This window comes from Hippocampus zosterae, chromosome 6, assembly GCF_025434085.1.
Source record: "Hippocampus zosterae strain Florida chromosome 6, ASM2543408v3, whole genome shotgun sequence".
NCBI classification, from domain to species: Eukaryota; Metazoa; Chordata; class Actinopteri; order Syngnathiformes; family Syngnathidae; genus Hippocampus; species Hippocampus zosterae.
In genome coordinates, this window is record NC_067456.1 from 16945043 (window position 1) to 16967639 (window position 22597).

General features: G+C 41.2%; 3 protein-coding genes across 3 annotated transcripts; all 3 read right to left on the bottom strand.

Annotated features, from left to right (window-relative positions):
* Positions 1–289: 289 nt before the first annotated feature.
* Positions 290–9200, bottom strand: LOC127602549 (dihydropyrimidinase-related protein 2-like). Its single transcript, XM_052068745.1, has 14 exons — positions 8852–9200; positions 6601–6689; positions 5611–5795; positions 5291–5455; positions 4967–5028; positions 4758–4838; positions 4608–4676; positions 4395–4515; positions 4022–4178; positions 3651–3792; positions 3390–3560; positions 2761–2940; positions 1928–2111; positions 290–1831 (listed from the first exon to the last, which is right to left on the bottom strand). The coding sequence occupies exons 1-14, from the start codon at positions 8891–8893 to the stop codon at positions 1740–1742; spliced, it is 1740 nt and encodes a 579-aa protein (XP_051924705.1). The 5' UTR covers positions 8894–9200; the 3' UTR covers positions 290–1739.
* An 890-nt stretch (positions 9201–10090) lies between these two features.
* Positions 10091–15266, bottom strand: bnip3la (BCL2 interacting protein 3 like a). The gene is made up of 6 exons (XM_052068760.1): positions 15135–15266; positions 13922–14183; positions 13766–13847; positions 13014–13120; positions 12780–12929; positions 10091–12292 (listed from the first exon to the last, which is right to left on the bottom strand). The coding sequence occupies exons 1-6, from the start codon at positions 15184–15186 to the stop codon at positions 12244–12246; spliced, it is 702 nt and encodes a 233-aa protein (XP_051924720.1). The 5' UTR covers positions 15187–15266; the 3' UTR covers positions 10091–12243.
* Positions 15267–16015: 749 nt separating this feature from the next.
* On the bottom strand, positions 16016–22199 carry LOC127602556 (serine/threonine-protein phosphatase 2A 55 kDa regulatory subunit B alpha isoform-like). Its single transcript, XM_052068761.1, is given in 7 exon segments — positions 16016–18048; positions 18165–18277; positions 18646–18765; positions 18768–18810; positions 18929–19026; positions 21526–21603; positions 21826–22199. Coding segments are annotated over 7 exon segments (678 nt in total). The 5' UTR covers positions 21833–22199; the 3' UTR covers positions 16016–17829.
* Between the last annotated feature and the right edge of the window lie 398 nt (positions 22200–22597).

The window sequence follows — 22597 nt, forward strand, 5'->3', positions numbered from 1 at the left end:
TCTGAATGCAGGTGTGACTGCTCGATCATACCAGTTGAGTATACTAGTTACTAGTCTACTGTTAACATAATACCGCTCAGCCGTACGTTCAGTGTGACCAACGACCACTATTCATTACTTTGCATTAGAACTTGAGGTGAATTCAAACGAGGCATTGTGATATAATGGTTAGTACGGCAACTCACAGTTCAGAGGTCGTTGGTTTGAACACGGGCTTTGGCCTTACCGTGATCAACAGTCATTGCTAACATTTTCATCAAACACAATAAAAAGGTGGGGGAGAGATGGGAAAGGTGCCAGTAACAAATGTTTTATTTATATTTTACGCCACTGAAGTCAACACAGGTCAGGTTAGATGCAGAAAAGAACATTGATTTGTGCCGCGTCAAAACTTCCTACAAGATAGACATGATTGAATATCACACGAAGTGGACAACACCAGCGCTGCACGTTAAGAGCTCACTAACTACTCTGAAGAACTTTGCCAAAATAATGTCATTCACTTGACATTGGTATGAAGAGGTGTACGCTTGACAAGGCAATGGATGGACTTAGTGTATCTACAATTTACTGGCCACTTGCTGTGGCTCCAGCTCCAACTAGTGGCAATAAGCAAGGGAGAAGGGAGAACAGGATTTGTGGTACTTGGTTCACAACACAAACACAGAGAGAAGTGGACACGATCAGCACGTGGTAACGGTTCTCCTAAATACATAATCCATGTTGCAATGTTTCATCAGGTCTCAACGATCACTTGTTTCAAGAGCCTTCATAGACACAGTGTGGCTATCAATATCTTAACAACAAGAACAAGCGGGGGACTATTTGAATTGAACGTATAACCAAAAAACAGAAACCTCCCCCGCAAAAAAACGTGCAAGCTCACATACATGTGCATTATTTGGATAGTACAGGTGCAAAACAAATTTGTCTCATAAAGTGGCTAAATCGGTCCCTGGGACAATTGTCGAATGATGGATGCAGAAAAGGTTAACATCAACCGCACATACACACTGTAGCATTGCTCATGTAGCACCAGATGGCAGAGAGCAAACCTCCCCTCTGAACCTTGCAGTGTGTCTGTATCCTCAAAAGTGTTCAGCAAACATATCACAACAAGGTCGGGGAGGCAAACGATTAACACAAAGAAGTGAGAAGGAAAGGTTTGTAAAATGTGTGTGCCTTCCAAATACAGGATGAAATTGAAAAGTCGTCAATACAATTTCTTTACCTTTCAGTGTATTCATTCATTGTATTACTGATTAATGTGATCTAAGACAAAGCAAAACTATTTAAAAAGGGACAGTACAACTATAACACAAAAGGAAGACCGAGCTGAGCAGCAACATTAAATGGCAGAAAAAAAAAATCAACAGTCCAGTTTTCCAGTGATTAAAAATTGACTTTTGAACAAGAACAGGAATGGGATAATGCAACAATGATTGAAAATTGACACTGGGGTCTAGTTTAAGGAAAAACTGCCGATCCTAAAATGCCCAATGTTTTAAAGATGGACTCGTGTTCCGAAACCCAGAGGACAAAGTAAAAACGTAAACATCTAGCAACAATTTCAAGTCCCTTGAATCTCTCAGATTAGGTTAAAAAAGTAGTGCTTTCCTTCATGTTAAATACAACATAACAGTGAGTGACGATGGAAGATTGTTGTGCATGGCAAGCAAGTAGTGACGGGCCGCCAGTACCATGCCTCCCTGCACCACATGGTGCAGTTCTAAAACAGCTTAGCCGAGGCTGGTGATGTTGGCTTTTCCTCCAGGGGGAGCCACGATACGTTGGGTGTTACGGCGTGGAACGTTGTCGTCAATTTGGGCACCTAACAATGACAACGTTGATTCGAATCACATCCCAACTGGGAGTAAAATTTCTCTCCTCCTCGGGAGGAAAGCTGCAGCGAGCGGCGCTCACACACCTGACAGACTGAAGCCAGACTGGTGAAGGTTGCGCACTGGCTGCTGAATAAATTGTTGCTGCTGTTGCTGCTTGGTAGGAGAGGTCTTCACTGCAGACACTGAGGACAGAACCTTGGGAGTAAGGATCACCTCACACACCGGCCCATCATACTGGCCCCGAGGGACTCCGCGCAACTCTGTCAACTGAACATTCAAATCATTCCATCGGTAAGATGGCACTTACTACTTGTCATATTTGAGCGGTGATTCCCAACCATTGTGCCACAGCATACGTCGCTTCAGTTCATTTCGCGAGAAATTGTATCTATGTTCATTGAGCAATGCCAGCAATCTATTGTTACAGGCAGAACAATTAAATGCTCGTCCACAACTGCTACGCTTATTCTTTACATCAGTACAGTGACAACCATTATAATCATGGTTTGGTATGTGCAAATTCACATATTTGCCGTTTTTTTAAGCCCATCCACTATTTTTGTGTCATAAGAGTACTACATTGGCACCATCTTGTGGCGTCTTGGTCTCAAGGAACTGTGTCTAAATGAACTGAGTTTCATTTAGACAAAAGTATCTTGCTGCCAAGGAACGATGGTGAAGTGAGTTCAGGGTTTTCATTTTGACAAAAGAAATGCGTGGATATAATCTTATGGCATTTGCAGTACAAACGTTTTCAGAGGGTGTTGTGTATTACTTACGGATTTTCACTATTCACAACAGGGCTTGGTCCCTTAAATATTTATTTGTTAGTGTTTGTCAAATCCAAACAAATTTGCCTTGGTTCAATTAAGATTGGGAAACACCGTGTTAGATCATTCTATCCCTGTGGACGCACCCTGCTGCGAGCCTTTATCTTCTTGTACACGTGGTCTGGAAAGGCTTTCCGGCTGATGTAGCGCCCACAGCCCTCTGTCGTGTGAAGGCTGCCGTCTTCCAGCACAACTTTACCTTGGCTGATCACCACCAGAGGACCTCCGCGCACCTCTGTTCCCTCAAAGATGTTGTACTCTACAGCCTAAGGAGTAGAGGAAGCCGGGGGCAGCAGTCAAGGGCAATCTTTAGTAAAACATCCACGCATCAATTTTCTAAATCCTCATTTAGTGTGAGCTGGGGCCTATCCCAACTAACTGCCTCTAAACATGTGACCCCCCCCCCCCCCCCCGGCCCCCCTGAACTAATCACCAGTCGATTGCAGGACACATATAGACACACAACCACACTTACAGCTAAGGGAAATTTTGATTCTTCAATTGAACTAACATTCCTATTTTTGAGACGTGGGAGGAAGCCAGAGAAAACCAGAGAGCCAGAGAGAAGCCAGAGAAAAAAAGTGTGGATCCTGAAGCCCAAACCTCAGCACTGTGAGGCAGATAAACGAACCACGATTACACCGCATTGCCCTATTTATTCCAATAAACCCTCAATTTGTTAAAAAAAAAAAAAAAAAAAAAACTCTACGAATACCAAGTTGTGGTTCTTGGCTGAGATGATCTTGGTGACATCCGGGTCCCACAAGACAAGGTCAGCGTCAGAGCCCACAGCAATGCGGCCCTTGCGAGGAAAGAGGTTGAAGATCTTGGCCGCGTTTGTGCTGGTCACTGCCACAAACTGATTCTCATCCATTTTACCAGTCACCTAGTGGGAGATAAAACAGGAACAAGGTCTCAGAACATGCGAATAGAGGAGATTATTTTCTTTCTTCATACAGTGAATAGTGGTTCTCACCACACATTTGTCCCAGATTAGGGACATCCTCTCTTCAGTGCCATTGGTGCCCTCTGGGATTAAAGTGAAATTATCTTTGCCTACTGCACGCTGGGAGGTCTGGAAAGTGCAGTGAGCGCTACCTGTCACCTGGAGGTCCCCACTGGATTTGACAGAATGCAAAAGTGTTGACGCTTTCTCATCAGTCACATTTTGGCCCGTAACACAAAGAAAAGAAAAGACAAAAAATTCTGGCTTGTAACTTAACTCATAAATTGGAACACCTATAGTAAAGGTAAGTACCACCGAATGTTTTGTTATAGTCTTTTGAGCAGGCAAAAAGGAGAACACTGTATTTGAAAAGACTGCTTTCTTTGATTCCAAACACCAACCATGACAACAGAGAGCTGAGGTAATCGGGGGTGGTTGGATCAGGACTGAGTGGTGGCGAGGTGACGTAGGTCGCAGCCTTGGCCCAGTTCTTGCTCCAGTAATGGGTGCCGTCAGTGCCCAAGCTGGCCGAGATGGGCTCACCGAAAACCACAGAACCTAAAAGAACGGACAGGAGTAACCATTAAAACATTTAAGCACATTATAATGGAAAAGAGTGCACTACGATTGGCTGGCAACAAATTTAGGGTGAATCCCGCCTGCTGCCCAAAGACAGCTGGGATAGGCTCCAGCACACCTGCCACCCATGTGAGGATAAGGGGATCAAAAAATGGATGGATGGATGCCATGGAAAAGAAACCTCTCAGGACATACCCTTTTTCCTGGCCAGAGCGATGACATCTGCAGCACTCTTGCTCATCACCTTGGTGATGTAGACTGGACAATTTGTCTGATTGGCTATGGTGATGGAGCGATTGACTGCTTCTGCTTCCACCTGCCGAGCACACATCCACACACCAGAATATTTTTGCTTTCTGCCAGCCTCTCTTGAGGCCTTTGCGGTGTTGAAAATTCGAGACATCTCACCTCTTCTGGGCGACTAAGGACATGACCTTCTGGGCCAGTTATACCCAGCTCGAGTATGCGTCGCTGTTCCTATTAAATCCAAACAAAAACATCATGTTCCAATTCTGAGAGAACTGCTTATTGCTCACATTGTATGTCTTTTTTTCTTACCTCAGCAATGATGTCGCCATTCTCGGCATGCACTTGAGCGATGGCACCAAGGTCTCTGATAACGCTGAAAACCTCATAAATCTAAAATATCACAACAAAGACTCGTGAGCTCATTAGCAGAAGTCTCACACGCGGACCTCTAACAGTCAAACATGCAAATTGAGTGAAAAGAAAAGACCTCACTAATGCCATGCAAAAGTTCAGCGTACCTGAGAGTCAGAAAGTTGGAAAACATCCTTATAAGCCAAATAGACCAGGAAAGAGTTGACACCTAAAGATAGAAAACTTATGAGAGCCAAAAGTGGAAAAAGGAGAGCAAAAGAGGAAGAACACAGAGCAAAGCAGGAAGAGTAAAACAAAAAACAATTACAAAAGAGGCATGAGAGAGTCTTAATTTAACACCATGCAAAGACCGAATGAGGGAAAAAAATTGCGAGATTTGCTGTGACACAATTGCTAAGATGGATATTTCGGGCTGTACCTTTGACAGTCGTAATAATTTAGTGTTTGCATTACGAATGCTGACTTCATACCATGTTCCTTCACCAAGGTGTCCATCTCCTCTTGAGTGCCTTTTTTCCAGTCAGTGAGGTCCACATGGAGAGAGTAGTCACAACAGGATTTGCTGCCAGCCAATTCTCTCCACTGCTTGAAAGCTGCAACCAAGCCGATGCCAGGGTCCGGCACCACGTGGTCAACTACAAAACACCCAAAAAACAGGCTACATTTAATGTATGGGCGCTAGTAGTATTCAAACACCTGGTTGCATGCACATATGCAAGGTTATAATCGATGTGATGGGATTTGTGCACCTTTGTTGACAACATACAGAGGTCTCTGATGGACAACTTACTGATCATGGTGGTGCCCCCCGCCAGAGCTGCCCTGGTGCCCTGGTAGAAGTCATCTGCTGCCACCATGCCGCGGTCAGACATCTGGAATCGGGTGTGCACGTCAATGCCTCCAGGCATCACCATTCTCCCATGAGCCTCTATAATCTTAACTCCCCCGGGGACAATTAGGTTGTCACCGATTTGCCTGGGAGAAGAGAGTAAAAGGAAAAAAAAAGATGAGCAATGCAGATGTGAACAAAGCAAAGCTAACACTAACCATGTAGTGTTATTGTTTTAGCTGGGAAAAAAAACCCTCGTGCTTCAAAATATATACTGTGTGTGTGTATATATATATATATATATATATACACACACACTAGCTGGTTCGCCGCCCTCCGGGCGGCTCATCTGCTAGTTCCTGCGGAAGGCTGGTAAGGTGGGCCTTCGGCCCACAAAAGTGTTGTTACTTGGTTCAACTTTTTGTTCATCTTCATTGCTTATCGCGAAAATAAAGAGATGTTTAGCTCTACTAAATAACTAACAATTTCATTGCAATGCTTGTGGGTAGACAACATTTTTTCTCTAAGATGCCCGCGTGATCGTAGTGAGCCACTGCCTGAGCGGCGCAGTGGCGGCGCGGTGAAGTAGGTACGTTTTGAAAAGCGACAGACGGAAGGACAGACCGCGTGCGGGACGACGCGCAATATATATATAGAAGATAGATAGATATATACACAGTACATACACACGCACACATATATATATACACACACATTTTGGTTTGGTTTGGTTTGTTTATTGAACATAAAACATATACAGTAATAATTTGACAGAAAATAAGGTAGATAAAAAGTAAAAGAAAGAAATCAGTCTTCATTCAACACAGTTATTATGTTCAAGGGAGTAGGATTTACATATAAATATACAGTATATATAGGACATAATTGGTTTTCAGTTTAAATGATTACAACTTATTGAAATAGTGAACTGGAATAAGAAAATGAACTTACTTGATGACTCCGTCCTCCATGTAGATATCAGCCATGAAGGACTGATCATCATTCACGATCTTTGCTCCTTTTACGAGGAGTCGGTCACTCTGCAAGTTAGAGACAGTTTTTAAAAATTGATAATTGAAAATTTGATTAAGTATCCACCACATCAATCCAGTTTCAACAGCACTTGTCCTCATCAGGGTCATTGCTGTGCTGACGCATATCCCACTAGACTTTGGGGCAGAAGTGAAGAACACGTGATGACTGGTCTCTAGCCAGTCACAGAGCACACATACCGGTAGATGTATAATCAACTTCAATCCTACGGCCCATTCAGATGCTTTGGTGAACCAAACATACCAATACATGTTTTTAGAACGTGGGAGGAGACCCAATTAACCGAAACATACAACTCCATACAAGAGAGCTTGACTTGAGCGTTGACGCCTGTTTAGATTAACTGTCTCCATCATTAACCCTTTCATGGACAACGGTTACGACAGTGGACAGATCATCATGTTATCAGGTATAGGGTGCATGAAAGGGTTAAAAAGAAACAAAAGTGTGAACTGGTGTCTTACTTTTCATTCGTTTTTCGACACTCTCACAAGGACATGATTGCCAAGCTGATAAAGACAACAAGTAATTTAGTGAATCTGTCACAGCATGAAGTGCCCGGATGGACAAAACTAGAGTGGCTTTTGTGACTGCCTTTGGCCTCTGTGTAGTTGAATGAGAAATCTGACCATCGCCTAAATGTTAATAACGCTGAATTGTAATGCTTTACAACATTAATATGGGATTAATAACACAGACTGACACTGACTGTTGGATACCAGCATATCGCCCGGGACACTCCATTACATTGTTTGCCATGTTTCTTTCCACTGTGATAACAATAAAAGGACTTGTTTGCATAACTCAAAATGTGCCCTCATGTATCAGCTTCATTCATTAACTGTACAAAAGCCTCAATGTGAAGCAGTTTAGAATCCCCTATTCACTTGGTACAGTAGTAAGAAAGTTGTAGAGTATTAACACAATAAAACACAAGAATGAAACATTAGCATGGCATTGAAATGCTCAATGAAGGAGTGTAAAAACCAAGACTCTGCCGGTCATCCACCATGCCATGGCCTGTGAAAGCCTGCCATAAAAAATTATAATAGCCAAATGCATGTGCAAGTACAAGTTGTGTCATGAAGGTTCAGGAGCTCCTGTGCCAATTGGTTTAGTCAGAGTGGGACAAGAGGCACTGATTCCATATCTGCGGTCGTTTTTCTCTAGCACATCAGATTTCCATGAAAATGAGAATATAATAACAATAATATAATTCGTCATTTGAATCAATGATGGGTGCAGCAAGAGGTGGGCTTTTTCTGAAACGTCATAGCTATAAATTGCAATAGATGGTAACATATGTAAGCTGTTATTGGTCAAATTTAAAAACAAAAATGAAAATATCACACAAACCTTATGTGCTAAGAAAAAAGTAAAAACTGTGTCAAAAATGCATTTAGGGAGGAACACGTAAAGTCATCACTGATTAAGCACTCTTATGTATCACACATAATGTATGTTTTACTACCTGCACTGTATAGTGACAGGCAGAAAAACTAAATGCTCTTCCAGCAGATGAAATACATTACAAATAACCTGTATATCTATCTGTTACCATTCATACAACACGGATACATAATTACAATATCTAATTATTTCACGTTGTGGTAATAATATACGGATAGAGTTAAGACACTGTGCGATTCGGAATTGTAAAGGGATGCACCTGCACGAGAGCTGACAGCTACCTGTTGTCAAGAACGTAGACGCACTGCAGGTTTGCCTGCGGTGTTGAAAGCACGCCAATGCAAAAAGCACACCAATGCAACACACTGCAAATCGTGTTCACTATTATTTTATGTCATTATTGCTCCGTCGGCGAGGCTCCAAAAGCTGCACGATTAGGGGTTTTTGGATGGGTGCTGTCAAATGACCTACTTAAAAGAGATTTTATTCCAATGGACCATCACGCCATCCATGCTACGTTTCCCCAGCGCTATGCAATACGATTTAAAATCTCAAACACGAATTGTAGAATTTGCCCCCGCCACCCAAGAAAAAATAAAATGATGGTGTTTGGACATTTTTAAAATGTGAACAGTTGGTGGCGAAAATTAACTACCGGTGGTCAGCATACGACTAACGTTTGCTAGCTTACTGTCGCGGGTTTTAAAAAACGGTGGGGTAAAAATACCAATATACTCACGGTGATTCGAGGAATGTTCTTTTTTCCTTGGTAACCTGACATTTTGAGTATCGCTCCTGTGGTCACCTGCCTCTCGGCTAACGCTAGCTCGTAAGACTGGAACGCTCAGCAGCCGGTGAAAGGATGAATGGATGCCCAATGGACAGTCGACGCCCAGGGCAATTTGTACCTGTCTGACAACTTCTATCGATGGTCAGCGCCGTTTGCAAAGTCCTATCTAATGCACAAAATAAAAATGACAGCCACAGTTGGAGAATAGCGTTCAAAATGTTGGAATTCTGTAGGAATGGATCACAGAAGACAACCTCAAGAAAGGGGCTCAACCGCAACGCGCATGCGCAATACCCCACCCAGTCAGGCTCAGCTCCATATTGTTTTAACCATAAAGGCTTAAGCGATTCCTTCAGTACAGAAAAAATGTGAAAATCCTATTTTCATATTTTTTCTTTTACTACCGTGTAAGATTGTTGAATTTGACTGTTTCATAGTGGCCTAGTTTTACTTCAAAACCTGTTTCACAAATGTCTAAATCTTTAAGTGAGCACTTCTCCTTTGCCGAGATAATACACCGAACTTAATCACCGAACACCAATATACTCACGGTAGTAAAGTTAGGCAGGTAGTAAAGTTAGGCAGTAATTGCCTAGGGCCCCAAAAGGATAGTAGACATCGAACCATATCAATGACAAAGCACAGCACGAACAACGCGTCCCCGTTTGCACATACTTTGGAATTATGAAAAGGTCAACCTTGGATACATTAGACCACAATGCATTTTCCTCAGAGATTTCAATTGTGTTTCTGCAAAATTTTGAAACCAGGGTTGACCTTTTCGGCAATTATTTCAACAGGTACCTTTTGTGCAAATTGCGAGTTATTGTGTTCTACATGTCAATGTCTCTCTCCCCTCACCCCAGACGACTGCCGCCCCCCCCCCCACACACACACACACACACAAAGTGTCTTGTGGTCTGCTCAAGGAAGGCTTCTTCCCAATAGGTACTTTTTCCTTGTCTCCATCACTCAAGAGCGCGCTCATGTGGCGTCAGTATAAATAAATAAATGAGGAATGTGGCAAGGGACCTATTCCATGAGGCAATGGGCCTACTCCATGTGTGAACATGCCCTCAGACTTTGTGATATCACCAAGTTTTTATGTCCACTGTGGATAGTGTATGTACACACAGACATACACATCTTATATTGGAGTGTTTATTAATAAATGGGCACTAGACTAAGTTTCAGATGAGCAGATTTCTGCTTTATTCAGTACAGTCATGTCATAGTTTTCATTGTTTTCTTCAATTACCAGCTGTTACAGAAGCCTGCCAATGATCAAATATATGTTTGAGTTATTACAACTATATTCCCATTGTGCAATCTTGTGTAGTGCTCTATAAATACTGTTGACTTGACTTGACTTGACTTATATCCCTAGTCACTGTCTCAATAACTGCACACAAGCTATAGTGATGTTTAAGATTAACCACAATAGATTTGGTTTTCACATTAGCAAAGATCAATTTTAAAACACTGTCAATGGATGGATGACTCCAGTCAATAATCTTCATGATCAGTATAAGCATCAATACACAGAAGTTAGATCTACTTAAATTAGTAAAGGCTCTTCTATTTTTTTCTGGAGGTTTATAAGCATTTTACATATTAAATTACACTGGAAATTATACAGACTGACACTTAGATGAAAACAGGGTCCTGGAAACAGTATTCAGTGGTGGGTTCTTCTTCAAACGGTGAGCTAGATGACAGCCAAAACACACCACTGACACTAAATTATATATATATATATATAAAAGATAAGATATATATATATATATATATATATATATATATATATATATATAATGCATTATTATGATCTATTTATTAACACAATATCAGGGAGTTTCTACGAGTTGGAGCGGATCCATTTTATGAATCTTCCCATCTGCATTTCAATAGCATGAAATGTCATGTCAGGGAAATTACCCAAAGCAACATGATGCAAATGTGCAGTGGTTGAAAAAAAAACATTAATTTGACACTGTGCCATTGTTGCTGTAGTGTGCAATAAAAAGCAAGCTATAAAGGCAAAAAAAAAAGGAAGAAAAAAAACAGGGCTCGGGACATTGCTACTCGGCCAAACTTCCACGATCTTAATAGTCAAATACCACAAAATGCAAGAGTCACTGGCTACATGGGAGATTAATGTTTTAGAGTTCAATCTTCATAACATCCATTTTCTAATCCACTTAATCCTCACAAGGCTCGCGGGGGGTGCTGGAGCCTATCCCAGCCGTCTTCGGCAGTAGGCAGGGAGACACCCTGAACCAGTTGCCAGCCAATCGCAGGGCACACAAGAGACGAACAACGACCCACGCTCACACTCACACCTAGGGACAATTTAGAGTGTTCAATCAACCTTTCATGCACATTTTTGGAATGCGGGAGGAAAATGGATTACCCGGAGAAAACCCACGCAGGCCCGGGGAGAACATGCAAACTCCACACAGAGAGGCCGAGCTGGAATTGAACCCGGTACCTCTGCACTGAGAGGTTGACGCACTAATCACTGGACCACCGCCCTTCATAACATAAATCTTTAAAAAGAAAACGACTCAAGGTAAAAATGATCAAGCTTCTATTTCAAAAAGACATGTGCAGCATTACGTTTCCTTCAGCATCTGCACCTCTAAAGTTCAGCTCAAAAAGTTAAGGCGTTACAAGTGACTTCCTTCGTACCTGTACTTCTTTTAGCATTTTAGATATGGCGCGTATTTTTGGGTTCATAACCCTGGTGAATTACAGAGTAGTAAGGCGACTCAGCTTCAGGGCCAGATTGTCTGGTGACAAACCGATCAAAAATAAGGAGTGTAATTTTGACGATACATCCCCAAAACAAAACCCCACTGGATGGTAAATGGGCTGTCTCTCATATAGCACTTTTCTACCTCAAGTACTCAAAGCGTTTTACACTGTTACCACGTTCACCTACTGATGATGCAGTATCAGGAGCAACTGGGGTTCTCTCTCTTGTTCAAGGACACTTCGACATGGTTGCAAATGTCTATGTTGGGAAACGACCGCTCTACCACTAAGCTATGCCGCCCCTATAGAGGCCAAATCCTTCTCACATTTGTATTGGTACTGAAACATTACTGAAGAGTTTTCATCTTGAACAAGAGTTGTTATCGAGTGGTTACAAGTCAACTTACTTGGGTCAAGATGAGGAGTGACCACATTACAACATGTGTGCATACATACACTTACAATGTGACGCAATCTAACATGGATCAGGAGGGTAAATGTGGGCGCACGCTGACTGCAGAGAAACATGTAATAATAGGCTGCTTGAAAGACAGGAGGACACCCAGGCACCGCTCATTCTCTACTCAGTAAGAGCTGGCAGAGGCTGTGGCGATTCTTTTCCCAATGTACACCCTTCAAAGACAAAACAAACATGAAATGATTGGTAATGAAAATAGGGTCCAAATGATTAGAAACATCACTGACATAATTAGAATTGGATTGTAACAGCCTAGCTGTATCAAACCATTTATTTTATTCGGACAGAAGCTTTCGTGTGTCGGAAACAGCTAAACATTATTGGTATCATTTTTTTAAGGCAAAAACCAAATATTTAACATGCAAAATATGTTATAAAGTAACATGATGGACAAACAATAATATCGACTTTGACAATTAACTAAGGCAGTAGTCCCAAAACCACCTGGCTATGCACCAGTATCAATACATGGGACATCAATCAAGCACCAGAGCGAGAGCGAGAGAGAGTACAAAAATATTTGATTGATCATCAAATTTGATTGATCATCAGAGTCTGAAAAGTTTATTTTTAAAATCAGGTGCATCTACCTGTTAATTAAATAAAAATGTCTGAATGGCTATTAAACATACAACTTCTTACCCGATTCCGAGGGCGAGGATGTGTGAAATGAGAAGCGACGGTATGAAAACTTTGAGGAATTCGGCAGAGAATACGCCGCCTTTCTTCATAACTCCACTTTTTCTCATACTAAGGGATACTGCGCGTCGGGGGTGCCTGAAGTGGAATTCCCTGAAATAATACAAAAAATGATTAGCAACATACAACTTCAGATGAAAAAAATGTAAAAAGTAAAAGCCAAAACATAAGCCTCACTTGGGTGGAATGTTTTCTGGCCTGCTGGACCAATCAGCAACCCAGTCGACTTCTTTGTTCATAAGGATATCATCCTCTCTGTCTTTGTCGGTGCCTTCTTCTTCTGACTACAATTGTGAAGGGACAAAATAGTTTAAGACTGAAAGATGACCATAACCATTAGGTACAGTGGACCCCATTAAATCAAACACTGCTGAGGTTGTACAGTTTTCTGTGTTTAGTTTTTTTCCTTGGCTTAGTGTTTGTATAATCCCACCATAGGTTGGTATCAGTGATGGCAAAGATATGTGATAAAGTCCATAACACCAGAAATAGAACTTACTGCAACATGAAAAAGTGGCACCTGCATCTGTTTTGGTTGCTATGGCTGAGTTGGAAAAAAAAAAGAACGATAAAAGCTGAAAAGAATATATTAAATTCGGTTAGCTGTGCTCAGTCTTTATTTCAGCTTCATCTTTCAAACATATGCAATGATCTCTCTTCGAAGTGGCCACTGCATCCGGCGGCACAGACCTTCAAGGGTAAGGTCATATACATAAATACAGTAATTGTTTTTACAAATGCCTTCACAAATAATGCTGTAGCATTATTCAAAACGTGTTTACTGCTCTTACAGTTTATTGTTTATTATTTTAAAGTGTTAGTAAGAAAAAAAAATGCTTTTGGCAAGAGGTGGGGTACACTCCAGATTCCAAAGTGAAATTGGGTTTTAGAAATACAAATCAATACATTTGTTTGGTTTATTTTTTTACCTGACCATCTCTCAGACTTGACATGTCCACATCAAAAGTGATTTGACCCTCATTCTGGTTGGGACTCTGTGGCCTGTGAGGACTGAATTGACACAATTGTGGTTAATACGAGTGTCCACACTCCTGACACCATGTAGCACATATCATAAACCCCACCTATCACATGAAGAATTGCTTGGACTGGATTCGTGCTGAGCGTCCAGGAGGATCCTCTCCATGTCGCCATTGTGAATGGAGGAGGATGACGGCACATGTTCTAGTCCTCCGATTAAGGTTTCATCCATCTCAGGCACCACTTCTAAGGTTTGACTCGTGCCGGTGTTTGCATTCATTTGGTCTGCGGCAGCTGATATTTGCAAGCTTGTGTGCACGCCCTGCGCTCCTGCATTTCCATTCAACTCTAACTCCACCCAAGAACCTTGGAAACAGGAAATATTGAAAACAATCCACTTATCCCGATCAACAGAAAATCTGACATAGGAATCATTAATGCATTAAGCGTTGTGTTCAAAATATTTGCACTGCATCATTGATGGCGTTCATCTTTGTGCCACTGCCCTACAAACAGGGAGAGATTTTTTTTCTAGCCAGGAGGGCGTTATGTAATCCGTTACAGTATAGCCAGGCTGGCTGCACACAGAATGCAAACTAATTGCACGAAACACCTCTTTCATCCGTTTATATTAACCTCCGAGACAGAATTGACTGACTTTAAACGACTGAACGACGTGTCCGCGCATGGTCAAATATGTGTTTATAGCAATGACAACAATGCAGGTCTCTGTTGCGTAACAGACAGGCTGCTCATCCATGTCGCTGGAGCAGATATGATGCTCGTATACTTACAATTATTTATTTAGCTTGTGAACAAACCCCGAGGCAGTTATTCGTCTAAAATGTGTTTGTTGTTTTTTTGTTAGCAGAGATTATGCAATAATTAACGTCCCTTGACCACTGCCCTTTTTTCGATTAAAGAGATACGTGGCTGCTATAACAACGGTAGCATTCTAAAGCCCCCAAAAATATTGGTGACTGCAAGGAGCATCTTCAAAAAAACACAAGACAATTGTAATATTTTGTCTCAAACTTGTTTTTGTTTTGGTTGGAGTCCGCCCAACATTGAGTGGATATATGATTGGCTACAATTCACATCAGTTAAAGTCAATCCGAAACCCCATTGGCTATCTCTCAGCAACGTCAATTTACGTCACCCGCCGCCACTCCAAGAGGATGAGGAAACGCTTTTACCCAATATAACTTTAACCAAAATTGCCTTTTCACCATTACGGTAGAACGACGAACATCCGTTAAGGAAAATCGACATAGCTTCAGGTTATCATAACCATTATATACGAACGATATTACGTACCGTGAAGGCCGGGCTCTTCGTTATTGTTTTGTTGAGCAGCAGCGGTGGACATGTTGACTTCAGTTTTAGCGAGTCAACATGACCAGGGCGTGTGCGCATGCGCGTAATCTGTCCAGAGTCCATACGAGATAGCAAATGCCGTCTTTACCTTGGTAAAGGACGTGTGTGCCTACACCATCCTTGGACATACGTGCAACTTTCATGATAAAATACGTTTACGTTCACTGTATTGTGAGGTCAAGACCCAAACAAATCTTGACAAAAGCACAAGGCTTTATGTGATCAGTGATCCATATGGTGTCGGCTTTCATCATCGATAGTGGACAAAGTACTAAGTAAACTAAACTTCGTCATTGATGCCTGCGACACGTTAAACCATTCATTAGGATGTTGAGGTAAATGTCACTCACTTAGTAAAACTAATTAAAGCTACTTTGTGTGATCTTACGCTCCAGACAACAGTTACACTCATCAGTCACAGAGTACAGTAGTTTTCCACGCTAGCCTGAATTCCAAATTTGCTTTCTTCAAGAACTTCTTGAAAGAAATAAGACTAACAATTTGAAAGAAATAAGACGTACAATTTCAACATCGCAAAGAGTGTCATCCATTCATTGTACATATTATATATATATATATATATTATATATATACACACACACATACACACCGTGCATATTATATGTATATATGAATTGGGGATTTCTCCATTGCGAGACTAATGAAGGGGTTTCTTATCTTATATATGTGAGGTGCCTCCCATGCTGTTGATAGTCATATAATAATATATACCAGTAGTAATATCAGTCTTGTAGTTTGCCACGGGTTCATTACAATTAAACAGTTAAACAATCAAAATCCATAGGCTTTTGATTAAGGTGTTTTATTTTATTTTATTTAGGACTGACAAACCGTTTTCTTGAAGGTACAATGTTTTGAACAATGAGCAGTGGTAAATTCCCCTTAGTGTCCTATGTCTGGCATGTTAGATGAAATTCATCTGTCAGGTTACCGGTATCTCAAGTCTTAATGCTTTTCGGAAACACCAATTGGGAACATGGGGGTGATTTTATGTTTTTCAAAATATCTAGTGCAGTAGCTTTGAACAGAATTCTATTTGATATCTGGCAGTTGATGTTTTTGGACAAGGGTGATGGCCAGACCTGGAATTCAAGTACAGTACAAGCCTTTGATGAGCTCATCAAATTTATGGTATCCAAAGGTTACCAAGAGAACCCACAAATCCTAAAAAGGCCAAGAATTGTTTTGAAAATGCCCCATTACTGATTAATATTATGCATAGCACTGAGGAAGTGACATCACTTCATTTTGTTGGCATCAAAATCATTGCAAAAATTGCTTGTAGGTTCAAGAGATGAGTTTATAAGAAAATAGTTACTGACAGAAAAAAAACCCCAAACCTCAACCCGTTTGTTCCAAAGGACTGGCAACTTGTGACAGAGGCATAGCAAAGGAGATACAGGCTTTTAAGGTTTTAGGTAATTTCTTCGTTCATATAAAACCAACATCTACAAACCAAGTGCTTCACAAACTCCCCCCTTAAATAATAATACAGGTACATTAAAAAAAGCATACAGAACAGATACCATTTCAAGAAATGAAGGCAAAAGTCACTTGACTGGCATTCAAAAGAGTAAATTGGGGAGAAAAAAAGGCCATTACCCCTTTAGGGCCAGATACAGTACTGCCTATGCATTCGCCGATGGAAGAATGATTTTTGAAAAACAAGTCACAGCCAGCTAACCACCAAAAATGTTTTCTTCACATTGGAAGGAGTATGCTCCTCCTCAAAATCACAGAACTTTCAAACAATTATCTGCCCAGATGACTGCACTCTGTCATGCGGCCTTCCATCTATACAATCAAACCAGCCATCAGACAGACGGCTAAATTTTAAATGTCAGTGATGGCACTCTAACTATTGCCTTAATTTATACAAAAATAAATCAGCTATAGTGACTATATTCTCTTTAGAGGTACGGTATAAAACATTATAAAAAATGAAACTTAATTCAAGGGGTAAAGTCATCTGCAACAAAACAGATTTGTGGAAGTTGGCAGCAGCATCAAACCTTGACATCACAAAACACTTGGGGCTACCTTACGTCCAGGATACCAGCCTCCAAGCCTGTTATTGGTGGTCCATTCTCACTGCCAAGGACTGAGCAGGGCTTTTACGAAAGGATTATGATTTAGAGGTATAAAGTATATCTTACTTCGGCATGATTCCTTTCCATTACCTGCCTGTGTGTGAATACTATTCCTGTGTCTGTCCAAATTCGACCATGTGTTATCAGTCAGACCCTCTTACCGTATATAGCCCTTTATGAAAGCAATGTATTTACAAAATATAATCACATATAGGTTAATCGAGACAACCAGTTGAGAGAGTGTATTTTTTTTCACATTACAATTGCATTATTGATTTGACTGAGAACATGGATTTTTGTTCAGCAACCCACTCGTGAGGACTAAATTGCAGTCTGTGCTTTGTTCTTTGCCTCTCAGAAGCAGAATGCATACATTCTGCAATATATCTTGCAACCCAAAGACAGACATTAACAGAGCAATGCTAGACTACATCTGCCCTTTACAGTCTCTCTAACAACCATGCTTTCCCACAGTGGAAAGGATGTGCTCAATTACCAGCCTGGAAAAGATAAACAAGTTTCCTTTACCGAGGATATCTGTGAGGAGCTAAAAGAGAAAGGATACTAAAACTGCGATCAGTGATCTCCAAGTGCCACAGATTGATGCGAAGATCATCTGAGGACAGGTACGTTTCACAATCACTGTTGACTGAGATGGAGTTGATGTGGTAGGTGTGAGCGTTTGCAAAGACTCGACGGGGGCTGGCCTCCACTATCAGGTCCATAGGCCTGAATATGGGTACCTAGGGGACAAGACCATGCAGTGAGTTCACCACAGTCTTTTTTTTTCAGACTAGATGATAAAATGTTAAATTGTGATGTCTTGCAAACAAAAAAATAAAACACCCACGATACCCACCCGTAGTGTTGTGACTGTATTTGGATCTCTGTATCTACCGTCATCTTCTTTCAAATTGTAACCTTCCGGACGCTTGTCTCGCTCACAAATTTTCCACAGCTTTATGATTTTATCTTAAAAAACAACAACAACAACAACAACAGATTATTAAAAATCAATAATTATTACAAATCTGTGGCTGATGATGACGTTGATGATGACAAATACAACTTTCAAGTTAAAACCCCTCTACTTGTCGTTTACAGCGCTCAGCATCGGTACAAACTTTTTACCAATGTGTTGAAATGTTTTGTCAAAGCAGGTAACCACAACAGTCAGAGCCAGCAAGTATTTTTCTCTCTCTCTTTTTTCTAGACATTTATTTCTGCTTTTGTGCACTGCATGTATATTTTTAGCAATTTCAAAAATGATGTACTATTTGGCCAAAATTCTGGAAAAGAGGCTGCAAAGCATTCTCTCGGGAGTAGACAATTCAACTTGCCATTTGTGGATAAAAGGAAGTGAGCAGCGTTCTTCTGGGGCAGCCATTGCATCTTGTTGATCTTCGCCTGAATCTCATGGCTCTTCAGGTAGTCAAACTCAGGTTCGTGCTCAGAAAAGCGCTGTAAACATTGTATTCTCCACGGCACTGAGGGTGATTGTTACTCTTGAAGAAAAAAACAACAACAATAAAGCAAAGATCATGTCAGGTACGACAATGCAAAACTGCAAATGTGGGACATGTAGATTCAAATACAGTATTGACGTGCCTACGTACAAAATACCTCTGGGTCCTGTTGAAAGATGACACCACGGCCTCCTTCATCACCAGTGGCAAGCAACTCCCCAGAGTGGTTGAACTCAACGCTGGATATGACTTCAGCTGTCAACACAGGAGTGTCACCATAATGTTCTTAAAACATTGCATCTCAATACCAGGTAACATGCAAACATTATGTGAAAACTTTGGTGGCCCTGGCAACATGAAGTTGATTTATTTTGTCCCTAATGAGCAGTAAGGAAAATATCAGTCAGGGTAAAAACACAAAAGACCAGTGACACAAGCCTGTTCATATGCACGTATACACACACAGTACACAATCCCTGGGTCTGAAGTAATGTATTTATGTGACTGATCGACTGTATCTCTCCATCATTCATCCATCCAGTAACATTAAGCAGAGCTGGGAGAACTCACAATTGGCAACAAGAAGAGCATTTACAGCTAATCACACCACAGAATACAACAACCAATCCCTGTTTACTGCCTGGCACTATTGTGAACACTATTCTTAACACAAGCTCTTAAACAGTGTGGCCCAAACAAAGTGCCTGATACAGCTCTTCTCTGTACAAGCTTATAAAAACACTAACAACGCTGAATTAATAGAAAGCAATTGTTTTTGTGGTTCAGTCAGATTCCATATTATTCTGTTGCTGGAAAATGTAGATGGTTGATGAACAAGTGAGTCGATTGGATGACATTTAAAATGCTTTTGTTGACGGGGGGCATGGGCTATTAGAAGAGAAGAAAACCGCTTGGAATTGAAGCGGATTTACACGGGACAGGAGATGTAAGCCAATCTCTTTTTCATCAATGGACGCTACAGCTTCTTGTTTGCTTTCAAACTTAGCTTGTAGCAAACATGTGCACATTTTCAGCATGGTGTCTCTGATCCACTGGTGAAAGGACATTTCGATTCTCATGTGGCCCTTGGGGGCTAGCTGGTACACGCGCGCACCACATTGGTGACTCCTTATCTTTAAGCTCTTTTTAAGGGGAATGTAAAATTACTTTGAAATTATACTTTTTTTGGGATCACATTTTTTGTGTATTTACGGTTTAAACTCTTAATATACACAGTTCACAGGAAATCTTGTGAACATTGCACAGCCAAAGACTTAGCAAACCGATTTCTAGAGCAAATATTCTTTATGATCTTGAATTCTGATCTAATAAGCAAGTCCAAATCAATGTTCGGTCAGGCCACATTTTACATTAATTCACTGATCAGTATTTGTTGTGTATTCAAGCCGTATTCTTCTTCTTTTTCTTCTTCTTCTTGTCATGGTTAAATACTTCTTTATCTTCAACTTCTTCTTCGACCTCTTCTTCTTCTTCTGCAACCATGACAAGAAAAAGGCATTACTGTATAGCCTTTTTATACAGAAGCGCTGAGTGCAGAAAAACAAAGTAAGTGGGAAAGCGCAGCGCAAACTACACATGGGATACTGAATCCAAGTTCATTTCAGGACAGGCTGCAACGCTGTACTCTTTTCCCAATAATTAACACAGCTGAAGTAGTCTACTATGGGTCACATTTAGAATTTGGAAATTACCGGTGGATAAAATAACTATTCATTCATCTTCCGTACCGCTTGATCCTCACTAGGGTCGCGGGGGGTGCTGGAGCCCAACCCAGCCGTCTCCGGGCAGTAGGCGGGGGACACCCTGAATCAGTTGCCAGCCAATCGCAGGGCACACATAGACGAACAACCATCCACGCGCACACTCACACCTAGGGACAATTTAGAGTGTTCAATCAGCCTGCCATGTATATTTTTGGAATGTGGGAGGAAACCGGAGCACCCGGAGAAAACCCACACAGGCCCGGGGAGAACATGCAACACAGGGAGGCCGGAGCTGGAATCGAACCCGGTAACTCTGCACTGTGAAGCCGACGTGCTAACCACTGGATACCGGGCCGCCATATAAAATAACTACTTGTTCTAAAAATACCTTGCCGGTCCATTAAATTAATTGAGAGCAAGTCCCGCCTTTCAATAAAGCCACACTTCCCTTATAATTATTGCTCACGTCCTGTTTCAGTAGGAACACACATCTTCCTTGTTAAAGCAGTTTGGCATGTTGATGTTTGACACAATTCAAAAAGTAGACCAACACAATGCAGAAAAAAATAAATCTTTACAGCCACACATGCTGGGGTCTCTCGCTGTTATGAGTGAATGATGCGCGAACCACATATATGCAAGGGTTTACTAAAGTGAATATTAAATAAATTAAGTTTTCCTTTCCAGGGTGAATGAATATTCATCTACTAGTAGCATTGGTACGCAATTAAACCTTCTGAGTAAACTATTTTACTGCACTAGTGATACTACTAGACCAAAAAAGGAAGGTGTCTCACGAACTAGAAACCTTCTGTACCCTATTTGTAACAATAATGGTGTGCAGAAATGTCATTTCACGTTACTAACAAGACAACTGTTCTACCAGTGTGCTTTATTGTTTAACTAGCAAGGACAAATGGATTACTGGTGCATCAAGCTTAAACTGGAGATCATAGCTATCGAATAATTGCTTAAACGGCTTTCCATACAGGCACCGAGTGCCAATGAAAACATAATCAAATTGACTTACCGTCCGCGATATCGTCATCTATTGCTCCTTTGACTTCGGAAAAGCACCATTGCATCTGGTCGCTCTCATCACCGACCCCTGCAGGAGGCATGAATACATTTAGCAGAAACCACATCAAACCAAGAGCAACTTTGTTCAGAGTAACAAGTGAGGAACCCACACTATGCATTGCATACAAGCATCTGCCTTACATGCTAGTCAACTCCTACTTGTTCAACACCAACGGACGAGATGAATTTGCGTTTTATTCGTGACTCACTGATCAATGACAGCAGCATCGCAGTGTCGTTCAAGTTTTACCTGCCATGATGGTGGTCTAGGGAAAGGGGCAGGGGGGTCATTGAAGCGGTCTCAGGCCCTGGACTGTGAGCACTGTTGTTGCTGACCCTGCTGCTTCTGACTGCCGATGAGATGTGGAGGAATGAAGCGTCGAGCGTTGCCAATGTTTTTAAGACAAGCATACACAATCTTGGCTCAACTGTTACAAAAGGGGAAAATATCATCTGATAAGGAATGCTAACAACGTACAGTATTGTTAGGCACAGAGGTTAAGACTTTGCACTCTACTTTTAAGAATTCCCTCGTCCCCGCCTTTCCCCGCATCACACTTTCAAAATGGCCAACGCGGGTGGCGTTGAGAAATAGTGCCAGTCCATGCCGGGAAAGCGGCGAGGGTGAGCCAAGAAAATGATACATATTTTAGTTCTAAATCGTTTTATCTGTGCCAATTAGCTTAATACACCACCAGAAATGGTAATTTAATTATATGATAATTTTAGTTTTACTAAAAGTGGCGATGACAGTTGCGTTTGAAATAACCGGAAACACCAAACCCGTTTGTTCAATGTAGTGGTTCTATGAACAAAATCAAACGCATCAAGCACAGAGTTTTGTCAAGAAAAAAAAAACAGTTTTACGTTAGAGCTTTTAATACAGTTTACTTTACATTTTCACTTTAAAACAGGACCGTTCATATCATACAACAGTTCTCTTATATGCATTTCTGTGTATTACATTTAAGCCTTCGATTAATGAACACCCCATCCTCTATCAACAAATTAAAAAACAAGGA